This window comes from Crocuta crocuta, unplaced genomic scaffold (genome assembly GCF_008692635.1).
Source record: "Crocuta crocuta isolate KB4526 unplaced genomic scaffold, BGI_CrCroc_1.0 scaffold36, whole genome shotgun sequence".
Classification (NCBI taxonomy): Eukaryota; Metazoa; Chordata; class Mammalia; order Carnivora; family Hyaenidae; genus Crocuta; species Crocuta crocuta.
Genome location: NW_027532203.1, coordinates 12477024 through 12503813, shown reverse-complemented (window position 1 = coordinate 12503813; position 26790 = coordinate 12477024). Strand labels below are relative to the sequence as shown.

General features: G+C 34.6%; 1 protein-coding gene across 1 annotated transcript in view; it reads left to right on the top strand.

Annotated features, from left to right (window-relative positions):
* Positions 1-26790, top strand: part of DCC (DCC netrin 1 receptor) — a 750532-nt gene that overhangs the window by 567921 nt on the left and 155821 nt on the right. Inside the window, exon 15 of the mRNA XM_077777558.1 lies at positions 12134-12328. Within this exon, the coding sequence (XP_077633684.1) occupies positions 12134-12328 (195 nt within the window). The remainder of the gene's footprint in view (positions 1-12133; positions 12329-26790) is intronic.

The window sequence follows — 26790 nt, the reverse complement described above, 5'->3', positions numbered from 1 at the left end:
TAAATACTAAAATACAAAATACATTGTCTTTAAGATCCAAATAAACCAGGGAAGTTTCCTACTATTTTTATTATTGCAGAGGTTTTGATAAGAAATAAACCCAAAAAACAACTTAAAAAGCTATATGTTATTAAAGAAGGAAAGAAATATTATTTTTACAAACAGTGTGAATGTATATTTGGGAATCCAAGAAACTGCATTTGGGATGCCTGGGTGGCTCAGCTGGCTAAGCAGCCGACTTTGGCTTAAGTCATGATCCCATAGTTTGTGAGTTTGAGCCCCATGTCTGGCTCTGGCTGACAGCTCAGAGCTTGGAGCCTGCTTTGGATACTGTGTCTCCCTCTCTCTCTGACCCTCCCCCACTCACACTGAGTCTCTCTCTCTCTCTCTCTCTCTCTCAAAAATAAATAAACATTAAAAATTTTTTAAAAAGAAACTACATTAAAAAACTTAGAATTAATAAGAAAAGTTAAAAAGGTAATATATATACATATACATATACTTATATATGCATACACACATAAAATAGGGTTTTTTTGATACTGGGTAATAATTAGTTCAAATGTTAAAAAGAGGGGCGCCTGGGTGGCTCAGTCGGTTAAACGTCCGACTTCGGCTCAGGTCATGATCTCGCGGTTCAAGGGTTCGAGCCCCGTGTCGGGCTCTGTGCTGACAGCTAGCTCAGAGCCTGGAGCCTGTTTCAGATTCTGTATCCCTCTCTCTCTGTGACCCTCCCCTGATCATGCTGTCTCTCTCTCTCTCTCAGAAATAAATAAAAAACATTTTTAAAAATGTTAAAAATAAATGGATTCATATGGCAACCTAAAGTATGATATCTAAGACTAAATTTAACAAACTAAAGGTATATAAAGAAAATAAAATTTTATTTATTAAAAGATATAAAATAAGATGTGAATAACAGAAATATATTTCTTGATATAAAATGTTACCGTAGTGTCAATGGTTCTTCCCAAATTAATGATTAATTTAATAAATACACTTCCAATCAGAATGTACTTCATATGGAAGAATAAATGTAAAAGAATTCCGAGAAAATTTGAAAAGTAGAATAAACATTAACATTTACAATAAAGCATGATTTAAAAATCAATACAGTACTGTCTGGCATAGAAATAGATAAGTAGATCCATGTAACAGAATATAGAGGACAGAAATATTTCTTGCTCTATTTGAGAAATAAACTTTAAAATGAACTTGGCATTTCAACCAGTAGATTATTCAATAAATGGTGTTGAGACTGTCACCAGTACTGATAGTAGGACATAAAGTTTTCTTTCCCCTATATCAAACTAGTTGGCAGTGGTTGATTCTAGTAATGGGCTTGAAGGCAAAGGAAAGCAAAGCTATCACTTCTCATATAAATCAAAAATAGAAGGGTTAAGGATGGTTTTTAAATTTTTGTTATTGTTTTATTTCTTTGGTATTTTCAAGTATAGTAAAGATGGAGGGCTCAAACACAACCTTTTATGCAACTGGAGGTGGTAAGATGAGGTGAGCTGATCTTTCAAGGTATCATTCCTACGATAGAAGACTGTGTTCTCCCTATTGTGTTCTTCACATTGGGACTTGTACCCATATCCGTCAGTCATCTGAGCCAGCAGGTTCCCCATCCTCAACTCCTCCATTATCACTTCTTACCCACATACCCAAGACCTGTAATTTCTACCTCCCTAACAGACTTGAAATCCATTCCCTCCTCTCTGCTCCCAACCCCTCTAGTTTATGTCAGGCTGTCATCTTTGGTCACCTGAAAGTAGCCTCCAACCTGGTCTTCTGTGGGAAGACGTCAGTTTGCTCCTCCCTAGATGCCGTCACGCTGCCAGAGTGATTTTTCCTAACCAGATCTGATGGCATCATTTCTCTATTCAAATTCTTCCAGTTGTAGACCTGCCCATAACCTCGTCGGACATGCCATCACATCTTTGTATATATACGCACTCCATCGTATTTCATTCATACTTTTACACTTAGTGTTTCCGCTGCCAGAGAGCCCTTTCATGTGACTTTAACCCTACTTCTCCTTCAAAACTCACTGGATGTTTTACTTCTTTTTTTTTTTTTAATATTTTTATTTATTTCTAGGAGAGAGAGAGAGAGAGCGTGAGCAGGGGAGGGTCAGAGAGAGAGGGAGATACAGACTCTGAAATAGGCTCCAGGCTCTGAGCTGGCAGTCAGCACAGAGCCCGTCGCGTCGCGGGGCTCGAACCCACGAACCGCGAGATCATGACCCAAGCGAAAGTCGGACACTTAACCGACTAAGCCACCCAGGCGCCCCTGGATGTTTTACTTCTAAAAGCCTTCTTTTATAAGAGTTGCATACAGATGTCTTTCCTCTAAGCCTGCTGTCTTGGGCACAACATCAGCAACTATCACACTCCTTTTTTTTAATGTTTTATTTATGTATGTATGTATTTATTTATTTATTTCTGAGAGAGAGAGAGAGACCACATGAGCAGAGGAGGGTTAGAGAGAGAGGGAGGTACAGAATCTAAAACAGACTCCAAGCTCTGAGCTGGCTGTCAGCACAGAGCCCGATGCAGGGCTGGAACCCACGAACCATGAGATCATGACCTGAGCTGAACTTAGACGCTTAACTTACTGAGCCACCTAGGTGCCCCAACAACTATCACACTCTTCTTAGCAGACTATAAGCAAAGACTATGCTTTATTTTATTTGAACTTCTCAGTGTTTTGCATGGTACCTGCTGCATGGTAGATGCTTCATTAATATTGAATAGATGGGTCAATATATAAACATCTGTAGCCAGATATTATTTATGTTAAACTCATACAATCTATATAGTTTGATTCTCTATTGTTGTCCATTATTACAGTCCAAAAAAATTACAAATCAAATGAGAACTAGAAACATCTTTTGCTCTCTTTGGTATATTTTTACTTAAATGAATGTTACCTTTTCCTTAAGTAAGATGTTAGAATAAAAATGCAAGTTTTCTAGAGAAAACTAGCTTGCCACAAATTTTAGAGATATTGAGGGGTTTGGGAGTGGGGGAGGCAAATAGATCTATAGTTTTGAGAGACTAGGGTTTTAATCTAGTTACAGGAAAATGAACCTGAAAAATTCATGGAAGTACATCCTTTGGGAAGCACATCCTTCCATCATCCTTTGATATGAAAGTACATCCTGAGATTTATTATGTGAATGGCCCAATATCTGGAGATTATTCAGTATGAAGTAGCTGATAAAATTTATCATGGGAAGACAAAAAATTCTAGTTATATTCTATGATTTTTGAAGTTGGTGTCCCTGAGCATGAAATTGAGAAAACAAATCTCCCAGATATTGATAGGCTCTGATCCCACAGTGCTCGTAGAAAGCTACATCAAAGGTGTTGCTTGTAACTGTCAAGCCTTGGTTTTCCCACTCAAGAAGCCAGGAGTTTGTAAATAAAATTGAACTTCATTGTGTTTTTCCCTGTGTTCTATTTGACATGCCAACCTTCTCCCTAGACAGTTATCTTAATTTTCTGCTTTTACTTGTCAAATCAAGAACTCAACAGATATAGGCCATTTTTTTTTTTCCAACATTGGAATAAAAAAGTCACCCTATTGATGACTGGAGTTGGGATTCTGCAGTTTCTCTAAGCAAGAGAAAACCAAAGAAGGAACCATCTTGACTGGTTTTGTTAAGGTTAAACTTTGGACATGACATTGAATGTCTCTTCTCTGAGGAATATCTTACTTTTTTTCCCCCCTACTTTTTCCCATTGAGTTGTCATCATTGTGAGACAAGATCAGTGGTAGAAGTGCAGAGGCTCTAGGACTTAGATTTTGGTCAATTATCTCTTCAAAAGACATCATATTGTTTCCCAGGCCTGGGCAGACAACCCCCTTCCAGTAGTCTACCTTGATTATCAATAGGCATAAGATTGTCAATGTCAGAAATTGGAGGATACAAACACATACCCTCAAGATGCATTTTTTTTTTCAGAATTTTGGTATTGAAAGGATGAATCTGTCAAAAGCTCCTTTATAGAACATTGTCTGCATATCTGCCTACTCCCCTTAATTTTCTATGTGCTTTTTTTCTTTTTCTGGCTTTATCTTATTTTTTTATTTTGTATTTTCTGTTTTCTTTTTAATTTTTTCCAACTTTATTGAGATACCATTGACATACAGTATTGTGTAAGTTTAAGATATACAATATGTACAACTTGATTATTACCACAATAAAGTTAGTAACTTCACCTATCACTTCTCATGGTTACCTTTTTGTGTATATGTATGGTAAGAACATTGTAGGTCCTCTTAGCAACTTTCAAGTACATTATACAGTAATTCAGTATTGTTAAGTATAGTCACCATGCTGTACATTAGCTCCCCAGAACTTATAACTTATCTTTTAACTGGAAGTTTGTACCCTTTGACCAACATCTCCCCATTTCCCCCACCCCTTAATCTCTGGCAACCACCACTCTACTCTGTTTCTACTTACATTTATTTTCAATTTCAGGAGCAATAATAGAGTAAAATGAATACTGTACAAACAAAAGTACCTAAAAATAATGTGAAATAATGGAATAATAAGATTATTTGACCTCAGACAAATAAGATTAAGGAAAAATATGTTAAAAGTAAACAAAAAGATACAATGCAATTAAAATTACAAATCTTAACTTTGAAAATTAAAACGTTATGATAAATAGGACATCTGTAGAATAGCTAAGAGCACAAAGTATGTATGAAATGTTCAAACATTTATTAAAATGTTGGGTATGGTGCTTATTCATATAGTCCTCCATAAATGTATTCCATTGTTATGGAACAAGAGCAAAAGCCTAGATTTTAAAAAAATAATGCTGAAAATAATTTAGCAAGATTAATCATAAGAACATATTTTTAGAGGAATGAAATTTTAAAATCCATTAGTCAAATTAATATTGAGGGATTGGGTAAGGGAATAATTGCCAAAGGGACAATATGAGGAGAGTTTAAGGGGGATGGAACTGTTGTGTCCCATGATGAGAGTGCTGGACACATGACTCCACTTGTATACCATTGAGTGAAAAATATAGTAAAAGGTTAACATGAAGAAGGTGGTAGGAGTAATGCAATAAATAAATAATAAAAATAAAATAAAAACAAGGTATAGTTCATTGGTAAATAGAAGTGATTGTTCACTACAATAAATACACAACTAACATTCAAAGTTTATAGATATGAGGGCATAAGCAAGATAATGTCCATTGGTGAGAACAGACCTCACCAATAGAAATGAACACATTAGTATGTATCAGAACTGTCTGGAAAGATGGAATATGGCTGCACCAATTGCCTTATGTAATTCTCTGTAAAGACATATAGGCTATTAGGAACTGGAACAAAACTCTAACAAAATGACCCATAAAATGCAACACACTAAATCGAGAACAGATACGTGAGTATTTGTTAAAAGTACCAGCTGCCTGGCGCCACTTGGCAGTGCCGTCCACAGCAGGCGACACACAGCAGCAATCATGGTCATTAGCAGGGGCCAGCAGAAACAAATCTTTCTGGCCACTTGGAGAACATGACTTTAATAACTGTATTATCATCTTGCTTCATTTCTTCATTATTTCTTTTTTTCTTAAAATTCTTATCTTAAGGAGCAAGCTATATAAAATGTTGATAATTGTAGTTAGTGATGGTTTTACACAATCACAATTACATTGAACCTTACAGGAAGTATAAATGTTGTTCACATATTTTTGAGCACCTTGTCAACAGGAACTGTTCTAGGTACTGGAGTTACAGAGAATTTATGCGAATTTATGGAAGGAGAGGAGACAAAGAATAATGAAATAGTCACATGAAATAGAAAGCACAATAAATGGCAATCGAACCTAAGGGGGGGGGAATAAAACAGGTGATCATTAGATTAGAAATTAGAGAAAGATTGAAAATTTATATATGGTAGCCAGGGAAGGCTGAAGTTGAAAAGTAAGTAACAGAAACTTGAAGGAAGTAAAGGAGGAAGGCATATCTGAGGGAGCACTTCCCAGGCAGGGTTCCACAGATGCAAATGCCCTGAGACCAGGGCATGCCTGGCATGTCTGAAGAACAGCAAAGTGTCCAGTGTGTAAGAGATGGCTAGGGTAAAGTGAGCACAGGGGAAAGTGACAGGAAGATAAAGAGCTAAGGGGAATGGGGTAGATTCCATGTGGACCTTTTAGGCCATGGTAAAGAATCTGACTTTACAGTGTGCTATGGGAAGACTTTATAGAGTTTTGAGTGATGTTATTTATTTGACGTGATATTATTTGTATTTTGTTTCTACACATGCTCACACTATATCTGTATTCATACACATTTATTTTCAATACCATCTGTATATTGGCAGCTTTCACATCTATGTATCTGGCGATGGCCTTTCATTAAAACCCCAGAATTATATACTCACCTACATCCTTGAGATCTCCACATGTGTGACTAATAGGTATCTCCAAATTTAACATGACCTAAGAACTCACTTATTTTTCTTCAACCCAGTAGGTCATACACCAGTTACCCAAGCCAAAGATATATGAGTTATCATTGAGTCTCTTCTTTCCCAAACCAGTTACATCCAGTTTATAGTTCTGTTGATTTTATCTCCCAAATATCCCAGATATGCACACTTCATTTCCACAACAGCCACTCAGACAAGTACAAAAACATTGTTATGGTTTTATAATTTTTTAATTTTTAAAAAGTGTTTTAAATAGCACTTAATAGTGACCATGTTAAACTTGTTTTAAGTGTACAGTTCAGTGTCTTTAACTACATCTACACTGCTGTGTGACAATCACCAAAACCACTCTCTTCCAAAACTCTTCATCTTGCAAAACTGAAACTCTGTACCCATTAAACAGTAACTCCCTACTCCACCCTCCTCCCGTTTCCTAGCAATCACCATCTGCTTTCTCTATATATATATATGAATATAGATTTCTCTCTCTCTATATATATATGAATTTGGCTTCTCTGGGTATATCATAGAAGTGGATTCCTGCAGTTTTTGTCCTTTTGACCTGGCTTGTTTCACTACCATAATGTCCTAAAGTCTCATGCCTAAAGGCATGTATCAGAATTTCCTTCCATTTTAAATTTTTTTAATGTTTTATTTATTTCTGAGAGAGAGAGAGAGACAAACAGACAGACAGCGTGAGCAGGGGAGGATCAGAATGAGAGGCAGAACAGAATCCGAAACAGGCTCCAGGCTGAGCTGGCTGTCAGCACAGAGCCCAACGCAGGGCTCAAACCCACGAACCGTGAGATCATGACCTGAGCCAGTCAGATACTTAACCAACTGAGCCACCCAGGTCCCCTTTACCTTCTGGTTTAAAGCTGAAAAATATCCCATTTTATGTATGTACCCGTTTGTTTATCCATTCATCTGTTAATGGACACCTGAGTTTCATTTACTCTTTGGCTATTGTGAATAATTATACTGTGAGTGCAGGTGTACAAATATCTGTTTGAGTACCAGCTTTCAATTCTTTGGAGATTATACCCAGAAGTGGAATTGCTGGATGTTATGGCAATTCTTATTTATTTATTTATTTATTAAAAAAATTTTTTTAACATTTTATTTATATTTGAGAGAAAGATACAGACAGCATGAGCAGGGGAGGGTCAGACAGGGAGACACAGAATCCAAAGACAGGCTCCAAGCTCTGAGCTGTCAGCACAGAGCCCGACGCGGGGCTCGAACCCAACCCACAAACTGTGAGATCATGACCTGAGCTGAAGCTGGACACTCAACTGACTGAGCCACTCAGATGCCCCTGGTAATTCTAATTTTAAAAAACTGCCATACTGTTTTTCATAGCATTTGCACTGTTTCAAATTCTCACGGGGTAACTTTCTTTTTATTTTCTTTATTTTCCTTCTGTGGTCTAGACACAATGACCTTTGATATCTCCATTTACCAATCTCATTCTTGCTACAGGGCCTTTGTGCCAGTTATTCCTTCTTCCTATAAAGTTTTCCACCCTGGTATTTGCTTGACTGGCTCTTTCCAATCATCCACCTTAGACTCCACCATGAATACCTTCCTTGAGTCAGTTACTATTCCATCAGCATGGAACTTACAAGATCTTCTGATTTCCTTGTTTGTTTCTTTTTATTTTATTGGTTTTACTTCCCATAAAACTATATCCAGTACCTAGGACTATGACTGGCACATAGGAGATATACAGTAATTGTTGAAATGTCATGGGGATTAATATGATAAATTTCCTAATGTGCTATATGTGAATACTACTCATTAGTGGAAATCAGTCATCACTCAAAAAATAATTATTATTCTTTTTAAAAATTTAATTTTTATTTTTAAGAGAGAGAACATGAGTTGGGGAGGAGCAGAAGGAGAGGGGGACACAGAATCCAAAGCAGGCTCCAGGCTCTGAGCTTTTAGCACAGAGCCCAACACGGGGCTCAAACTCAAAAACTGTGAGATCATGACCTGAGCTGAAATTGGACACTTAACTGACTGAGCCACCCAGGCACTCCCCCCTAAAATAATAACTATTCTTTAGGAACAAATTAAGCCAAGATAGAATCCATAATTCTGTAGTATAATCAAGAATGGCTGTTGACCTAGTTACTTTGATAGTTCAGATTCCAATAGAAATTTGAGGCTCATTAATTTGGATAATTCAGGCAAAATGTGTTCTTTGGTTTCAAGTTATTTACGTAATTACCTTAATACTTCTCTATGATTTATATGCTCAATATTGTCCTAGAGCTACTTATAAAATCTTTCATGTACTTCTGAGTAGTGAATTACAGTTTCAGCCTTCAAACAGAGAGGAATCATGTCACATACTTTCATGGCAAATTTTCTGAATTGATGTTTTATAGTTCATTCCAATAGTAACCATTTTCCTAATCCATAAGGTCATCTGTGTTAGAGAAAACTGGCTCAGGCAGCATAAAAGGAAAATGTCATTTCTGTCTTTATATTAAGAAGTGGGTAGGTGTGTACAAATAGGCTATTCTGGATCATGAGCAATCTCTTAACACAGTTAAGTTTATGATGAGGCTATATATTATAAATGGGTTATGTCTCATACTGCCTTGATAGGCACCTTTTCATATGGCCCTATGATCTTAAGGGAGGTAAAATCCCGTTAAATATTTACATGGGGAGCCAGCATGTTTTCTTACATATTGACACCCTTATTTTTTATCATGTGAAAATAGTTCTGAGTTCAGAACTAGGATTAAAACTACTTCCATACATTGAAAAAAAAGATGTCATGTGTACCAACAGCCCCTCTTCAAAAGCCAGTTTGTGCACTTGTTACCATAGTCCCTTTATAACGCTCCCAGCGATGTAATTCTGTGGGTACAAACCTTACTAACTTGCAAAGGAACTACTCTATGGTTTGCAGAAAGATGGAGAAATTTATTGTTTTGAAACATTTTAAATAGTTTTTTCCCTTTGCTCTAAAAGATGTTGAATATTGTGATTAAAATCATTAGGTTTTCATATTGTCTTTAAAAAGTCATAGCACTGAATTCATTTTCTAAATGTAAGATTAGGGAGATTGTCTTGCTGTTTTCATTACTGCAAAACTTCAAAAGTGTTAAACAGAATTCCTTGCAGAACCCATTATATTTCAAGGACACTGGAGAGCCTCTGTGGCAGTAGAGTTGAAAAGTATTAATCCATTCCTTTTATCTCTTTTATTACTTTTACTTAGGGTTTATGGGGGAAATCTTTCACAAACATTGTGTTTCTGTTAAGGTTTATATTCACATTTTGAGATAATTTTTTATTTCTTTGTATATTATATCACAGTCTTCTTCAGAGCAGACAGATAAAACCTCCCTTTCTGTCACAAATGGGGATCTTCAGGGAAAAAAAAAAGCTCTTTAGAAAATGCTGCTGATATAACATCTTGAGAATGTAGCATCTTCTGAAAAGCTGTTAGTATGGGACCTACTTTAAAAACTTTGATAAAAGCCATGTTCCTATATATCACTTAAGCTAGAAGCTTGATGCATGACGAAGGTGGATAAAGTTGGTAATAGAGATCATATCACCTTTTACTATTACATCCAGGAAACAAATATATTGCAACATACCTTTAATCATCAAATTCTTTCACATAATCTGACATATGTTACCTTTAGAGATTACCAGTTAAGAAAGAAATAATGGGTTTGCCTGAATGGCTCGCTTGGTTAAGTCTCTGACTTCAGTTCAGATCATGATCTCATGGTTCATGGGTTTGAGCCCCACATCGGGCTCTGTGCTGACAGCTGTGAGCCTGGAATCTGCTGCAGATTCTGCATCTCCCTCTCTCTCTGCCCCTCTCCCACTTTCTCTCTCTCTCTCTCTCTCTCTCTCTCTCTCTCAAGTATAAATAAAAATATTATTTAAAATAAGAAAGAATTGGGGTGCCTGGGTGGCTCAGTCAGTTGAGTGTCCAACTTCAGCTAAGGTCATTATCTCACAGTCTGTGAGTTCGAGCCCCACCTCAGGCTCTGCGCTGACAGCTTGGAACCTGGAGCCTGCTTCGGATTCTGTGTCTCCCTCTCTCTCTGCCCTTCCCCTGCTCATGCTTTGCCTCTCTTGCCACTCAAAAAAAACAAAAAACAACAAAAAAGAAAACAGGAGAAAGAAAGAAAGAAAGAAAGAGAGAAAGAGAGAAAGAGAAAAAGAGAGAAAGAGAGAGAGAAAAACACAAGTAGTGTGAATAAGTTTCAAATTACTAATATTTTTGAGTACCCATTAATTGCCAGGAACTGTGCTAATCACTTAATTGACTATTAAACTTTAGATGGGCACATTCTTGCTTAAATATCTTCCCAGAATACTTACGTGAGTTTCCAAAACTAGGCTACATATGCCTGTATTAACCCTATCAAAATATTTATCATGGTATATTATAACTGCATTTTTACTTGTCTTCCCATTAAACTATAAACTCCGAGTGCATGTTTTATGTTTGCCATATTCTCTCTTGTCCTGTATCCTGATCATCATGGCTACCTTGCCCCATTCCCCCAACATAGTTGGTGTTCATAAATATATATTAATTTAATGATGATAATCATCCAGAAAATGCATCATTTCTTTAGCAATAGGATCAGAGAGAAGAAAGATGATATAAAAGTCAGAATGCTAATTTATTAATTTTCAGTACATACCCTCCTTCAAAGAAAATTTATGTCAGAGAGTACCATTTACATTTACTCCCTAACAGCTAACATGAGTTGGTGCTACTCATAATGAGAATGCTTTTATGCTTTATCTCACTAAGTCTTATCAGCACTCTATGAGAACATTACAGTCCTTAGCCTCATTCTACATGTGAGGAAACAGAGGCTTAGGACAAATAAGGTCTTAAAGTCTCTCTGAGATGCTGAGTGTACAGTGCAGATTGGAACTCTTATTTTCAGAGCTCAGGCTTTGAGGCCATCAATATTTGGAATGCCGCTTTAATTAGAAGGGAATCTCGAGAAGATAAATAACTTTATGAGGGTGCACAGCTAGTAAATGACAGAGCCCAGTATTAAACAAAATTTGCACACTCCAAAGTCTGTGTGACTACCACCTCAGCCACTGTCTCTTTTTCTTCAACAATGAGTGCACTTTTCAGAGATGTGCTAAATCATGGGTCAGGTACCATCTTAATCACGCTGAGCAAATCATGGCCCTAACCTGTTTCACCCGACAATTTGAGAAAGGACTGCTTTATTTTTGGTTTTAGTTAAATCAGAGTAAAATAATCCTTGGACAAGACCATTTTTGACATTTCATATCCCTTCCTATTATTCTTACATCCTCTTTGATTTCACCCATTAGTGATGATACCTAAGAAGAGTTATATGAGGGAGAAAACAGCCCAAAGGAGAAAAAAACTATTAGAATAAAGAGCATGATGGTACATGGCTATGGAAGGAACTCAGTGCCCTCTCGTAGTTAAGAAATTCTGTGAAAGTCAAATCAAACATGTAAAATGTATCACATGCTGACACCAAGGGGAACTTGAGCAGTAAGTGATGCACCATTTGGGAATCCATGGGATATGTGGTAAGTGTCCTTTAAATGGGAAGCTTTGCCATGCTCTTTGGTCTATTATGAGACAGGTTGATGATGCCTCTTTTTGAATTCTAGAGTCTCAAGTCCCTGACCAGCCAAGCTCTCTTCACGTGAGGCCCCAGACCAATTGCATCATCATGAGTTGGACTCCTCCCTTGAACCCAAACATTGTGGTGCGAGGTTACATAATTGGTTATGGTGTTGGGAGCCCTTATGCCGAGACAGTGCGTGTGGATAGTAAACAGCGATATTATTCTATTGAGAGGTTGGGTGAGTAGCTATGGTTTTTATTCTATTAAAAGAAAAAATGATTTGTTTGAAATTATTTTCTTTTCTTGTTTGAAAAATTGTTCTTCGGAATTTGATTTTAATTTGTAGAACATGTTAATTCTTAAAACGAGTCTCTTTTTCTATCTCTTGTAAGTCTACACACACACACACACACACACACACACACACACACGTTTTTCTTCTCTGAATTTTGCATTGGGGAATTTTATCTAGAGACATTCACAACAGTAGGTGCTGAGCTGTGTACTCTTGTTTATGTGCTATAGGATACAAAAAGTGAATTGTATTAATTTCCTTTTCCCTGGTGAGTAGAAACTTCTACTCTTAATTCTTATAAAAATAAAGTCAACATATTTTTTTTTCATTTTTTCTCACTAGGAAGATATTCTGTCAATTTTTCTTTAACACTGGATTATCTAGTCACATTGCCTTCTTGTCCCTTAGTATTTAGAGGCAAAACTTTGTGGCAGTATCATTATGACCATAAAACAAAAGGTAAAACAAGGAATTTTCTCTTTTTTTTATGTTTATTATTTTGAGTCAGAGAGAGAGAGAGAGAGCACAAGCTGGGGGATGGGTGAGGGAGCTTGGGGTAAAGAGAGGGAGAGAGAGAATCCCAAGCAGGCTTCACACCATCAGCACAGAGCCCAGTTTGGGGCTTGAACTCACAAACTGCAAGCTTGTGACCTGAGCTGCAATCAAGAGTCGGATGCTTAACCAACTGAGCCACCCAGGCGTCCCAAAAACAAGGAATTTTCAATCAAGCCTGGAAACTTAGTTGCCAAACTCCTCTGTACATGCATTCCAACCTCTTATCATCTTCAGCCTTATTTGACTAAATACACTACTTGAATTATGACATTTCCTAATTCATTGAAAATTTGTTTATTTACAGAGGGCTAATGTGTAATCAAAGTGTTCATATGCATTTTATAAATGAGTTTCCATAGTATAACAAGAGATTATATCATTAAAGAGAAAAATCAGAGGAATGCATGTCATACATAGGCTGCTAAAAACTTAAACCAGTCTCATAAAACACAAAGCAAGTTGATTGTACCCGTTGATTTAACTCTATATTATTTGCAGTAAAGCACGTTGACCTCCTCACTGGGAATATTACCTGATTCGTGGAAATAGGGGATGCTACTTATTTGTAATTTCTCTCACAAACAGAACATTTGTGATGAGAAACTTGATTTGAATTTGAATACCTTTCCCTGCAGTAGCAAGAAAAGATTTTCTCAGTACAGGAGGAAAATTACACTGACCCATTCTCTCTATAATTGCCTCAAACACTAATAAGAATAGCACCTACTGAAAATTTCCACAATTCTAGTTAGCCTGGCATTTAGAAATACTCTTCTCAGTCAGTCCCTGAGTTTGAATGTTAAGGCAATCACAAAACATATTTTATGACTGTCGGACCTGTGTCAAAGGACTGTCATTTATCCATTATTCACTGGGCTTCTTCTCTAACAGTTGATCTTGATGCCACCCAGCAGAGGGAGAGATCCCCACAGCCGTTTTCAGGCTCTGCTGCAATGAGAATGTGGTACAAAGTCAGAATGAAGTCATGAAGGAAAACAACATTGCTTCATTGTGTCCCTTTGGTAATGATGTTCTTTACTACAAGCAGACTGTCCAGGAGTCTCCCAGGCTAGCAAAATGCAGGCTTTTGGGAGATTGCCACAGGGAAAACTCTCCAAATGCTTACAAAGAAAACAAGCTCTCTTTGTTTAGAGAGTTAAGAAAACTGTTAAAGATAAAATGGATATGAACCTATCTCTATGGTAGATAATCATGTGTTTATTACACTTTAAAACTTATCTGGGAAAAGATTTACATACCTTCAGATACACATACACACATATACATATGGATATATACATACATATTTAAGCTCTACCAGCTGATCCTCTTCTAATACAGTTCTATGTCTTAACATAAAATACGAAATATTGTTCAAGTATCTGCATAGTTAGACAGAAAAACCGGTAGTTTTTCAACATGTGTATCACTATTAACCCAAAGTATATATTAAACATATCTATATCTATATCCCTCTATCTATCTATCTATCTATCTATCTATCTATCTATCTACCTATCAAAAAGATAGTATGAACCTAGCATGCTTATTTTAATGTTGAAAAGAATAAAGAAAGCAATCGGTGGTTTCTTTGCAAAGTTTGGATGTGGACTTGAGTGAATCCTTTATCTTTTCAAAAGTAGAATGTAAGATGTCTAACATAAACTTTGGCTAAATAGTGGAATATATTTTTTAAGGACTGTATAACAGTTTTACAATTAAAAATGAATTAAGAAAAGTTATAACCCATTAAAGCATAGCATCAGCTATAACTTCAATTGTCATGGTTGTATTTTAGACTATAAAAAAGCGATTTGGTTTATAATTGACAAATAAACTTCCTCTTCTCTTTGATAGGAGACCAGAACTTTCAAATAGCATTTTGTTTATCAGGCATAATAATTGAATATTTAGACACCAGGCACTGTGATCTGCTTGAGGGCAATAAATACAAGAATGTTTTGAACAATTTCTAATGTTGCCTGATTTTAAACAAAGCTTACCTAGTGTAGACATAGAGTTTCATTAGCCAATGTTGTACTGTTAGATGTTTATAATTAATCTTTTGACATCATATTCCTCTTAGTTTAAGAGCCCTAAATGCCACCTTTGATGTATACACATGGTATAGATCCATAAGATTTGAATTCTAGCAAATGTTTAGCAAAAGTAATTTGAAACCAAGTCCCCCTTTTAAAAACTCACTGTTTACCTACTAACCTATTCATCAATCTATTGATTGATCAATTTATCTCCCTCACATCTTTATGGAAGTATTTGTATGTGTATAAACTGTATATATCTAAAGCATACCATTTTTTTAGTTTTTAAATGAGCTTTATTGTGGTATAACTGGCATACAGGAAACTGTGTTTTTCAAATTTCGTCTTTAATTTCTCTCAGTGATATAGTATTCTATAAAGGAAATCTTGAATGTTTTTTGTTAATCAAAATATACATATTAGATTTATATATGTGTGTGTTTATTAAATTTAGTCCCTCTTTATATGTGTGTATATTAACTATTTTAAATGGGTTGTTCGAGTTTATTTTCCAGCTGTTTGCTGCTAGTTTAGAAGAATATGATTGTTTTTAAACATCAATCTAGTGTGATAAGACTTGTTAAATTCACTTATTAGTTCTACTGGTAGAATACTCTGAGAATTTCCACAAGCATATCATATGTAAGGAGGAACAACTTTACAGTTAATTTCTGATCTCCTGCTTTTCAATTTCTTTCTTTTGCCTTCTCTTGGTTAAGATCTCTAGTAAAATATTGAATAGAAGTGGTGGAAGCAGGGATTTTTTTCTTGTTCCTGATCTTAGTGGGGGCATAAAATAGGATATTGCTATAGGTTATTCATGGGTGTCTTATCAGCTAGAGGAAGTTATCTACTTTTGCTAGCTCTCTGGGAATTTTTGTCATGAATACTTGTTGAATTTTTGTGTAATAAGTCTCTGGCTCTTTTTCCTCCTTTATGATTTTTATTTTTAATATGGTGAATTATATTGATTGATTTTTGAAGAGTAGCTAATCTTGAATTTCTCATACAGATCCGTGATGTAATATCCTTTTCTTGTATTGTTGGATTTGATTTGTTAATATTTACTAAGGAATTTTTTGTCTAGTTTCATCAGATGTATGTGTCTACTCATATTCATGAGGTATATTTTCCTAAAATTTTCTTTTCATGTAGTGACTTTATCAAGTTTTATTATTATTATTATTATTAAGGTTATACTGGTCTCATTAAATTATTTGGACAGTTTGTTCTTCTGTTACTAAGAAAGTGTGTGTAAAATTTATATTACTTATTCCTGGAATATTTGATAGAATTCACCAACAAAACCATCTGGATCTGAGATTTCCTTTTTAGGAAGGCTTTTGATAATGAATTTAACTTCTTTAACATATATAGATATTTTTGTATTTTGTATTTTTTTCTTGTGTTGATTTTGGTAAGTTACAGTTTTCATGGCATTTATCTACTTCATTTTGTCACATTTGTTGGCATAGAATTGTTCATGCATAATGGTCTTTTGTTATCTGTAGTGAAAAATGCTGTTTCATTTATGATGTTGATCTTCTATGCCCCCTCTATTTTTTGTAATCAGTCTAGGTAGGGGTTTACCAATTTTGCTGATCTTTGAGGCTTTAACATTACTAATTACTATCTGTCTATATTTTATTTCTTTCATATCTGCTTTTACTTTTACTACTTTCTTTCTTGTACTTATTGTAAAATTTATCTCTATTTCTAATTTCTTTTTTTAAATTTTTTAAATGTTTTTATTTATTTGTGTGTGTGAGAGAGAGATGGCATGAGCAGGGGAGGGCCAGAGACAGAGGGAGATAGAGAATCTGAAGCAGGCTCCAGGCTCTGAGCTAGCTGTCAGCACAGAGCACGTTGCAGGGCTCGAACCCACAAACTGTGAGATCATGACCTGAGCCAAAGTCAGATGCTTAACCGACTGAGCCACCCAGATGCCCCTATTTCTAATTTCTTAAGATGGAACCTCATGAAGTAGGTTTTTAAAGCTATTAGTGTTCTCTAAGCATCCCTTCCCTTCCATCCCACAAATGTTGATATGTTGTCTATTCATTAACATTTAGTCCAAATATTTTCTAATTTCCCTTGATTTAGTTTTCCCCTGGAGTGATGACGTGCGTTGCTTACTTTTCAAGGTTGATTTTTCCTAAACATCTTGTTATTATTGGTTTTTAATTTTATTTTATCATGATTAGAAAATGCACTCTTACTTCCATATCTTTAAACTTATGGTGACCTGTTTAAATTCTGTTGAATGTACTATGTGAACTGGAAAATCATGTGTGGTTTACAATTATTAGATATAGAGTTCTGTAAATGCCAATTAGATCAGAGTCTTTGGTGTATTTCTTTTATCATCTGTATTTTTTACTAATTTTTTAATCAATAGTTTGTGAATAGCTAAGATGGGTTGTCAAAATCACCTTTTAAAAACATGGAATCATTTTTGTCTCCCTTTAATTCTGTTGATTTGTTTGCTTCGTTTATTTTGGGAGTCTGGTATTAAGCCAATACACATTGATAACTGTTCTGTTTTCTTAGTAAATCACTACATTACAGATGCCTCTGTCTACACTTACAGTTAACATTATTTACCCTTTCTTATGCTTACAGTTTACATGGTATATCTTTTTCATCTATTACTTTCAGCCTATATCTTTATATTTAAAGTTATTCTGTGTCTTATAGGCAGTTTATAGTTGAGTATTACTATTTTATGCCCTCTGAAAAAAAAATCTGCCTTTTAATTGTAGTTTTTAGGCGATTAGTATTTAATGTAAAATTTAATGTTAATGTAAATACATGAATGGTTGGATTTAGGTCTATTATTTCACATTTACTTTCTGTTTCTCCCATCTCTTTTTCATTTACCTTTATGAACTCCCAAGCTCAGAAAACAAAACTGATTATTTATAAATATCTAGATACAGTCATTGCTTTTCCAACTGAGATATTTCTACAAGGACTTTGTTCATCCTTATCTAAACAGTGCATTTAAAACTATTACATATTTTAAAGAGAACTGGTTGAAATCTTTCACCATCATCGATGTGAATTAGCAGAGATCTACAGGGAACTAATGTTCATAAACTTGGTATTACCCTATGAAAGGAAGAATTAAAACTTTAGAGTCTTAATGATTACCTGTTACTTGTTTTGAAATGTTACGACCCCAATACAAAAAAAGATATTTTTTAGTTTTTTTCATGAATATTCAATTATTATTTGCTCTCATTATTATCCTTTCACTGATTTTTATTAGACGGTATGGTTTTAATAGACTCCTATTTTAAAAAACATAATCTAAGCATACTAAAAAGTAGGAAAAATTGGAAATTAATGGTATTCTGGATATGGGTTCAGTTCCATATTTTTCTCTCTGCCACAGTGTTTGATTCTGGGAAAGTTATTTGAACTCTGGCCGTATAGTACAAATAATAAGAAAAAGAAAAGAAAAGAAAAGAAAGAAAGAAAATGAGTGTTCCATTTATAATTAAATTTGTCAGAATCCAGTGGCATCAAATGTGCATTTCAGTTCTGTCTTTAACAATGGATTATTGGTCATGTGTGCACAGTAGTTTTTTCAGTAACCACAGTGTGGGAATCTTGAAGCCTTGATTTTCTCATCTATGAAGTAGGATAGTAGCTACCTTCCAAACTTTCTGTGAGATTCAAGTGAGATAATAAAAGTAATGCCATTTTCAATTCTTTTAAAAGTTAGAAACATCATGCACATGTGAATAAGGGGTAGTTCTATTATCATTTGGTACATCAGTGGTTTAGCAAATATAAATAATACAGTTCCATAAGCTTTGAATTGTGTGTTTATATAAACTTTAAAGTTTATAGTGTTTTAGTTTGTCTTCTTTACCTAAAAGTAGACTATATAAAATACAACTTAAAAAATAGTTGAGGATCCCAGGGTTTTAAACTGTAATAATTCACCAACTGCATATTATATAAAACATATTTGTTTACTGAAATTAATATGAATCAAAAATCTAAACAACACAGTGACATTCAATTCAGTGTGAAAGACAAAAATGTACACTCCTGTTATCAGCAATAAAAGAATACTGATTAAAAAATCCTGAGTCGGAGAGTTAGATTCATTCAACATGAGCACTGGTTGCTCAGAGAGGAGTGAGAGGGGATGGGGGATGGAGGGAAAAGGTCATTCCATGAGATGATTACTTAGAATATATCAGGAAGAATGGATTTTATCTTTTATGATTTTTTTTCTGAGGTTAGTGTCTTCTAAACCTATAGGCATTTTCTAGCAATCTTTAAGGGCAGCCTTAGGGTGATTCATTAATAATACATATCATTCTATTTGTAACTCTTTTCTCACCTCTACTCCCTGAGGTCCTAAGTAGATGCATGGTCTTATACCTGGTGAATTTTCTAAGGCTATTTAGAAGAATCTGTTACAAAAGATAAATACCATTATTGAACTAGAACAGAAGATACCTCATTGGGGTAATATATATCTATAAATCTATATCTGTATCTATCATTAGAAGTCTCTACATCTCCCCGTTTTGTTCTCCCTTTTTTAAATAACTTTTCCACATCTTACCTGTGTTTTACAATCTGAATTATTACTTGTAAAATAAAGGACTATGACAGCAAGAGTACTAAAATGAGAAAAATCAAAGCTAATTTCTTTAATGAAACAGTTAAAATGTTACTTTATCAGACTCAGAGAAATATTGTCATCGATGCAAAAACATGGCTCTTTAGTATGGAAAGAGGAGGAGGGTAGGAGCTAATTCCAGCCTGATCAGGTCTTGTACTAGAACATATTACTTCAGGGAAATTTTACTTTCTATAGGTAAAAACAAAGTGTTCTGGTAAAATTAAATCTCTTTAATTCAACAAGAGAATTATACAATGTAGGATCACATTTCTAAAATTTCTGATCAAAAAACAAGTCATACTTCAGGTATGAGTCCCAGAGTTTCACCATGGAGGTCTATGAATTGTTATCCTATGAGCTAGAGTCAGAGCTAACATGGAGAGAAAAGAAAGTAAAGCAGATGTCTGGACATTTTGCTTTATTATGCAATTATACTTCTGGGTTAATATTTATCCTTTTACTTCTATCAGTTTTTCCCTCATGTAATTTGACACTTGGCTTTTAGTTGCAAAATTTTTAAGGATTATTTTGTCCTCTTGATGAATTAACCACTTTATTATTTATGAACTATTCCTCTTTATCAGTGGTAATTTGTTTGCTCTGAAATCACCTGCGTGTCTGATATTCATATACAACTGCAGTCTAATTTTTGTTTGTGTGTTAGCATGACATATTATTTTCACTATTTTACTTTCAAACTATTTGCATCTTTACATTTAAAGTGGATTTTTTTGTAGGCAGCTTATAGTTGGGTCTTGGTCTTTTATCTAACAATCTCTGACTTTTAATTGGGGTGTTTGGGCCATTTATATTTAATGAGAATATTGACATGATTGGGTTTATATCTACCATCCTGCTACTTTTATTTCATTTGTCACACTGTTGTACCATCTGATCTTTGTGCCCTTTTTCTTTTCTTTTTTTTTTAAGATTAGTTGAATATTTTAGTAATTTATCTTACATCCTTTGTGGGCTCATTAGCTATAATTCCTTTGCTTTCTTAGAGATTACTTTAGAATTTATTACTATTGACCTTACAAAAATATTATATCAGTTCACAATACATTTTTATTTTTTTCTTTAAACAATAAATATCCCTTAAGGTTAAAAATAAGAATATGTATTTTATCTTAACTACACAGTTACCATTTTAGTGTTCATTCCTTTGTGTTAATCCATATGTTCAACTGGAATTATTTTTCTTTGTTCCTAAAGGATTTCCTTATTATNTTGATTTCTCTTTCTGTTGCTTCATTGTTGGTGTATAGAAATGCAACTAATTTCTGTACATTAATTTTGTACCCTGANCTATGCCCTGAGCGGAGGTTTTTCTGTTTCAGACTCTCTCTTTTTCCCCTCACTCCCCGTAGAGGGTAGAGGGGGACCGCCTCCCACCCTGGAGTCTCCGATCCCGGCCTGATCGGCATCACATTAGAAGGCTCTCTCAGTGGATTCTGTGTCCTTTTTCTCCCAATCTCTCAGGTTTTGTAAGGTTTCCAATGGCTTCAGATCTTTTCCGTGTGAGGTATAGGCGCGAGTGCAAGTACGGAGCTCCTTACTTCTCCGCCATCTTGCCCCTCCCCCTCAGCTGGTGACATTTTTTTAAAGCTTCTGTACATCTGGAAAATATTTATTTTGCCTTTGTTTTTTAAATACATTTGCATTAGAGATGGAATTACAGGCCAACATTATTTTTTATATATTTAATGTTATCATTTCACCATCCCCATATTGCCTTGTTTTTAACAAGATTACTGCAATCACTCTTATTTTTATACCTTTGTACACAGTGTGCCTTCTCTGGCTGCTTTGAAGATATTTTTCTTTGCCACTAATTCATACAATTTTATTGTTATGTCTCTGTGTAGTTTTCTTTATGTTTCTTTGCTTGATGCTTGCTGAGATTCTTGGATCTGTGGATTTATTTGTTTCATCAGATTTGGATGTTTCTTTGAATAGGTTTTCCTTTCTCCCACTCTCACACCTCTTAGCCAGGAACTCCAATTACGCATATGAAATAGTTCTTAAGGTTATACCATGATTCACTCATTTTTAAATTTTTTCCAGTCTTTTCTGTCTGTTTCATTTTGGATAGCCCCTATTACCATATCCTTAACACTACTATCTTATTTCCTGACTGATATGATATTAATTCCATGCAGTGTGGTTTTTTTCATGTTACACATGGTAGTGTGCATCTCCAGATGTTGCTTTGGGTCTTTTCTATGTACTCCAAATTAACCTGCTTAATCTTTCCTCTACCTTGTTGAAAAATGGAGTATGGTCATGATAACTCTTTAAATACTCTCATCTAGTTTCCTATCTGTGTCATTTCTGGGTCTGCTTCTATTTATTAACTTTTACCTTCATTATGGATTGTATTTTCCTGTTTTTTGCATGTTTGATAATTTTTATGTTTCTTACAAATTGTATTTATCTTATTGGATGATGGAGAGGTTTGTTAGATGTTTATTTTTATGTATTTTGAGAGAGAAAGAGTGTGAGCAGGGGAGGGGAAGAGAGAGAGGGAGAGATAGGATCCCAAGGAGATTCCACACTGTCAAGTGTAGAGGCCAATCCGGGGCTCAAACTCACAAATCATGAAATCATGAGCCAAACCAAGAGTCGACACTTAACTGACTAAGCCATCTGGTGCCCTGAGGATTTTTGTTTTTAAATATGTTCTTGAGTTTTGTTCTAGAATTCACTTACTTAGAAAAACTTGAACACTTCTGAGGCTAGCTTTTAAGCTATTACATGGTACCAAAGTACTGGTACCTTCTAACACCATCAGTCTAATTTGCCTCGATTCTGAGGTAATACCTTCTGAATACTGTACCCAAAATTCCATGAATTGTGTGTTTATCCATCTGACTTGTGGAAATCCACTTTTTCCTGGCCCTGAGCAAGCACTAAAGAGTTTTTTTCTTTGCTTCTGTTGGGTGGTTGTGGGTTTTTTTTCCCACTCATGGGAAATTTTCTCATAAACATGCACTGATGTGCATGGAATATGGTACTGAGATGAAGACTCAATAGAGATGCTCAGTAGACCTCTAAAATGCTTCTTCTGTGTATTTCCCTTTTCTCTTGCAAACTCCAATTGCTTTGGTCATATCAAACTTCAAACTCCATGTTCTTAATTCAGGGAGACCATGGGGCTCCTTCCTTCTAGTTTTCCCCTTTCTCTTCTGCAGCTTGGAAACTTTTTCAAAGCAATAAGCTGGGGAAATCAGTGGATTCATTTTGTTACTCTTTTCTCATAGATCTCTGACCTGATCTACTTGACGTCAAATATCTAAAAACTGTTGTTTCTTATATTTTGTCTGTTTGTTTTATTTTGTTTTGGTTTTTGTCAATCCAGGTAGGAAGGTAGATCAGTTCTTCTTGAGGTCCTTTAATATACAGTTAAACAATCATTTAATAATTTTGGTATGCCAAAACTTTCATCTTTTCAAGAATGCCAAAGATGACAAACTACATCATCTCTGTTTCCTGATTTCTGTCACAAATCTAATAAAAAATGAATCCTAACTGTCATATTGTATTTTTGGAGAATAAATTTAACTTGAGTGCTTTTAGAAATGGGTCTCTTAGCCTGTGGAGAAATGAACCTTTATAACTCCCAGAGTGCATTCTGAGTTCAGTGAATACAATGTAAATTATAATGTTAACCTCAGCTTCACCACCCCCCCCATCAAAAAAATCCCTTCATGCATGGAGTAAGTTTGAGTTTATGACATGCAAACTTTTTAAATCAGAAAAATCAATGCACTATAGCAACTTCAAAAATACTTGACATACATGAAGAAAAAATGAATAAGCACAATGTAGAGAACATTTCATCATTTCAAAATGAAGTACATTATAGGTGTTGGTTAACAAAATTCTGTTTTGTATTTTTTGAAGCAGAGTATAGGAAGAATTTTGAAAAGTGATTTTTGACCCAAAGTCTGAAAAGCCTGATCATAAAATACCCACTGGAATAAGTCGTTTAATGGTAAAGAAAGTAAAAAAGGAGGTAGATTTACCCCCTTCTTTGTCCCTAATTATCTTATTCAGAGTATTTATGTACAGTAGAGCAATAGTAAGCATACTTCCAGCAGAATTTCAGACTGGAGGGTCAGAACAGATCATTGAAATGTATATATTATATGCTGTATAAGCTATTTCAGAAGGAGGTCAATTTACCAGGTTATTATTATTTTCTTTTTTTGTTATTTACACAGGGAATTTCTCCTTATTTTCAAATTAATATTAGTAATTTTATAATACAATATTATTCTGATAATGTTAATGAATGAGCTCTAAGATGGATTTCTATAGGAACATGTGACTGCCATTGTTTACCTCAGATTTGATTGTATATGCCTCTTATCTTTGCTGTGAATTATTTCTCTCTGTCAATTTACCCAATTACTATTTTTAATACTATTTACTTATTTACCCAATATCTATATTTAAATTTGTGGATGGAATATGACTCTAATAAATCTAAAATCAATATATCTTCTTATTTTCTTGGCACTTCGTAATCTCTTTGAAATTCACTTTACTAGGTCTCAATCCTGTTATTTCATGTAGATGAATTCAATATAACATAATACATATTCTATAAATCATAATTTCATTTTCAAATGTTGGCATTTATTTTACATTAATCAAAACATTAAATGGATGAATTTTCTATACAGCAGGCAGTTGCTTACTTAGAAATATATATATGTACAAATATATTCTAATATATATTTTATATATATTAGAAACTATATATATAATTTATATATATTAGAAATATATATTATATGTAGGAAATATATCTTTCTAATATATATATCAGAAATATATATTAGAAAAATGGCTTATCATTTGTCACCAAAATTATTGCATATAATTATTTATTGAGTGACTATTAAGCATATGATATTATGTTGAGGATAGTGAAGGGTACTAAGAAATGTAAGACATATTCTCTCACATATTATAGGCTCCCAAAGACTTATATTATAAGCAGAGCAGAATTTCCTTTAAAAAAAAATAATTAAGATCTAAGGTTTCTATGAGAATAGTAATTGCATTGGTTGGTTGGAAGCTTATGAGGTTTTTATGAGTTTTAGTAAAAATACTGGCTTGAAAATTTTTATTTAAAGGATGGATAGGATCCATTCTCCTGGGAGAAGATGCAGTGTGGTATATACAAGATTATAAAGTTAAGAGAAATAGGTCTGGTAAATTAATCTTAGCTAACACTGGGCAGTTATGCCCTATGCATTGGTCATTCTCTTTAAATGCTCTGTTTAATAACCAGAATTCTCAAGGTGGAGCACTTGACATTCTTATAAGGATATTTGGAGTCTAATTTCTGCGATCCTTACTTACTTTGGAGAGTTCTTAATCTGTACACAGTTGAGTGGTTCCTGACTTACCCTGCCATCTTGACATTATATCCTCCCTGGACCCAAGTGGCTAGTGATGATATAAACTTTGTTATCTTTCTTAAGACTGTGCCTGGTCATTTAATTGTTTTGAGGGTAGTGGTAAGGAGAGAATAGGATGAAGGACAGATAGTTGAGACTTAGGTAATTAAAATTTATATAGTTAAGAATTTAAAGAAATCTATCTTTAAACAGTGGCAAATTATTTCATTATAAGGCATCTAAAGTTTATGTTTTACAGATATTCTGTGTGTATGAGTGTAGGTATGTGGATGTATGTGTTTTAATAATCAGGATTTCATTGGACAACTGTGGAAGATAAGATGTATACTAGTCATGAGTCCAGTACAGGTAAATTAACAAATTAAGACAGTAAAAGAACAGAATCTATTATCTCTAGCAATGCCTATCTAAAAGATATTAATCAGTTCAAGTAATCAGACAAGCTATCTAATATATAAATTACTTTCATATTTTTTTAAATAACACTGTCATTTTGGAGGGGCCATTGGTGATGCATAGCCCAAATTTTAGAAAAACATTTTAATCATACTTAGAAATATGTTATCTTAAATTCTACTCAGTGAGGGGGCGCCTGGGTGGCTCAGTCGGTTAAGCATCTGATTTTGGTCATGACCTCATGGTTCATGGATTCAAGCCCCATGTCAGGGTATGTGTTACAGCTTAGCTCCTGGAGGCTGCTTCGGATTCTGTGTGTGTCTCTCTCTGTCTCTCCTCCACTTGCATTCTGTCTCTCAAAAATAAAATAAAAACACCCCAAAAAATTATAAAATATAAATAAATAAATAAATTCTACTCAGTGAGGATGGCTGTTTCCTAAAGAAAGCATTTTACTATCTCCCTAGAATAAGAATAAAATGGCCATATAGTTCAGAAATAATAGATAGTGTTGTAAATCATTAAAAGAAAACAGCACTTTGGGTTGTATTTCTACTGTTCTATTAAGTGTTAATTTATGTAAACACTAAGTAAAACAGAACTACAAGTCTTTCACCTCTTAAATGTCTTGTGTAAACCACTTCTTTCATTAGTAGAGATTAAATATTTCTGTTGGTAGCCTAGAGTATTTCTGAGAAGTCATAGTGTTATGAGCCAAGGGATCATTTTTTTCTAGAAGCATTTAAGTGAATGTCAACATAGTTTTCTTACCAATTAGCCAAAAAGTAACATTTTAGATGTCCCTGATTCCTAAAATATGCCTCTTTCTAAAGTATAATGGTTTGAATGGAGGCCCACCAAAAATATATCCACTTCTTAAGCCATAGAATCTGTGAATTAGAAAAAGGCTTTTTCCATCTTCTTTGGAAAAGGGGTTTTTGCAGAGGTAATTAAGTTAAGGATCTCTGGATAAGATTCTCCCAGATTATTAGGATAGCCCTAAATCCAAGGACATATCCTTATAGGAGACACACAGAGGGAGGAAGAGAAGATCATGTGAAGACAGAAGCAACGATTGTGGCAGTATAGCCAGGAGGAAAGCTGGAAGCTGCAAGGAAGGATTTTCCCTTAAAGCCTCCAGGGCATATGGCCCTGTAGACACATGGTACAAATGTGATTTGGACTCTAGCCTTCAGAACTGTGAGAGAATAGAGTTTTCATCTTAAGCCACCAAGTTCATATACACTGTTAAAGTAGCCCTATGAAAGCAACAATAAAAGTAACTCTTTTAACCTCCTTTTTTTTTTTTTTTTATTTAATTCTTGGATG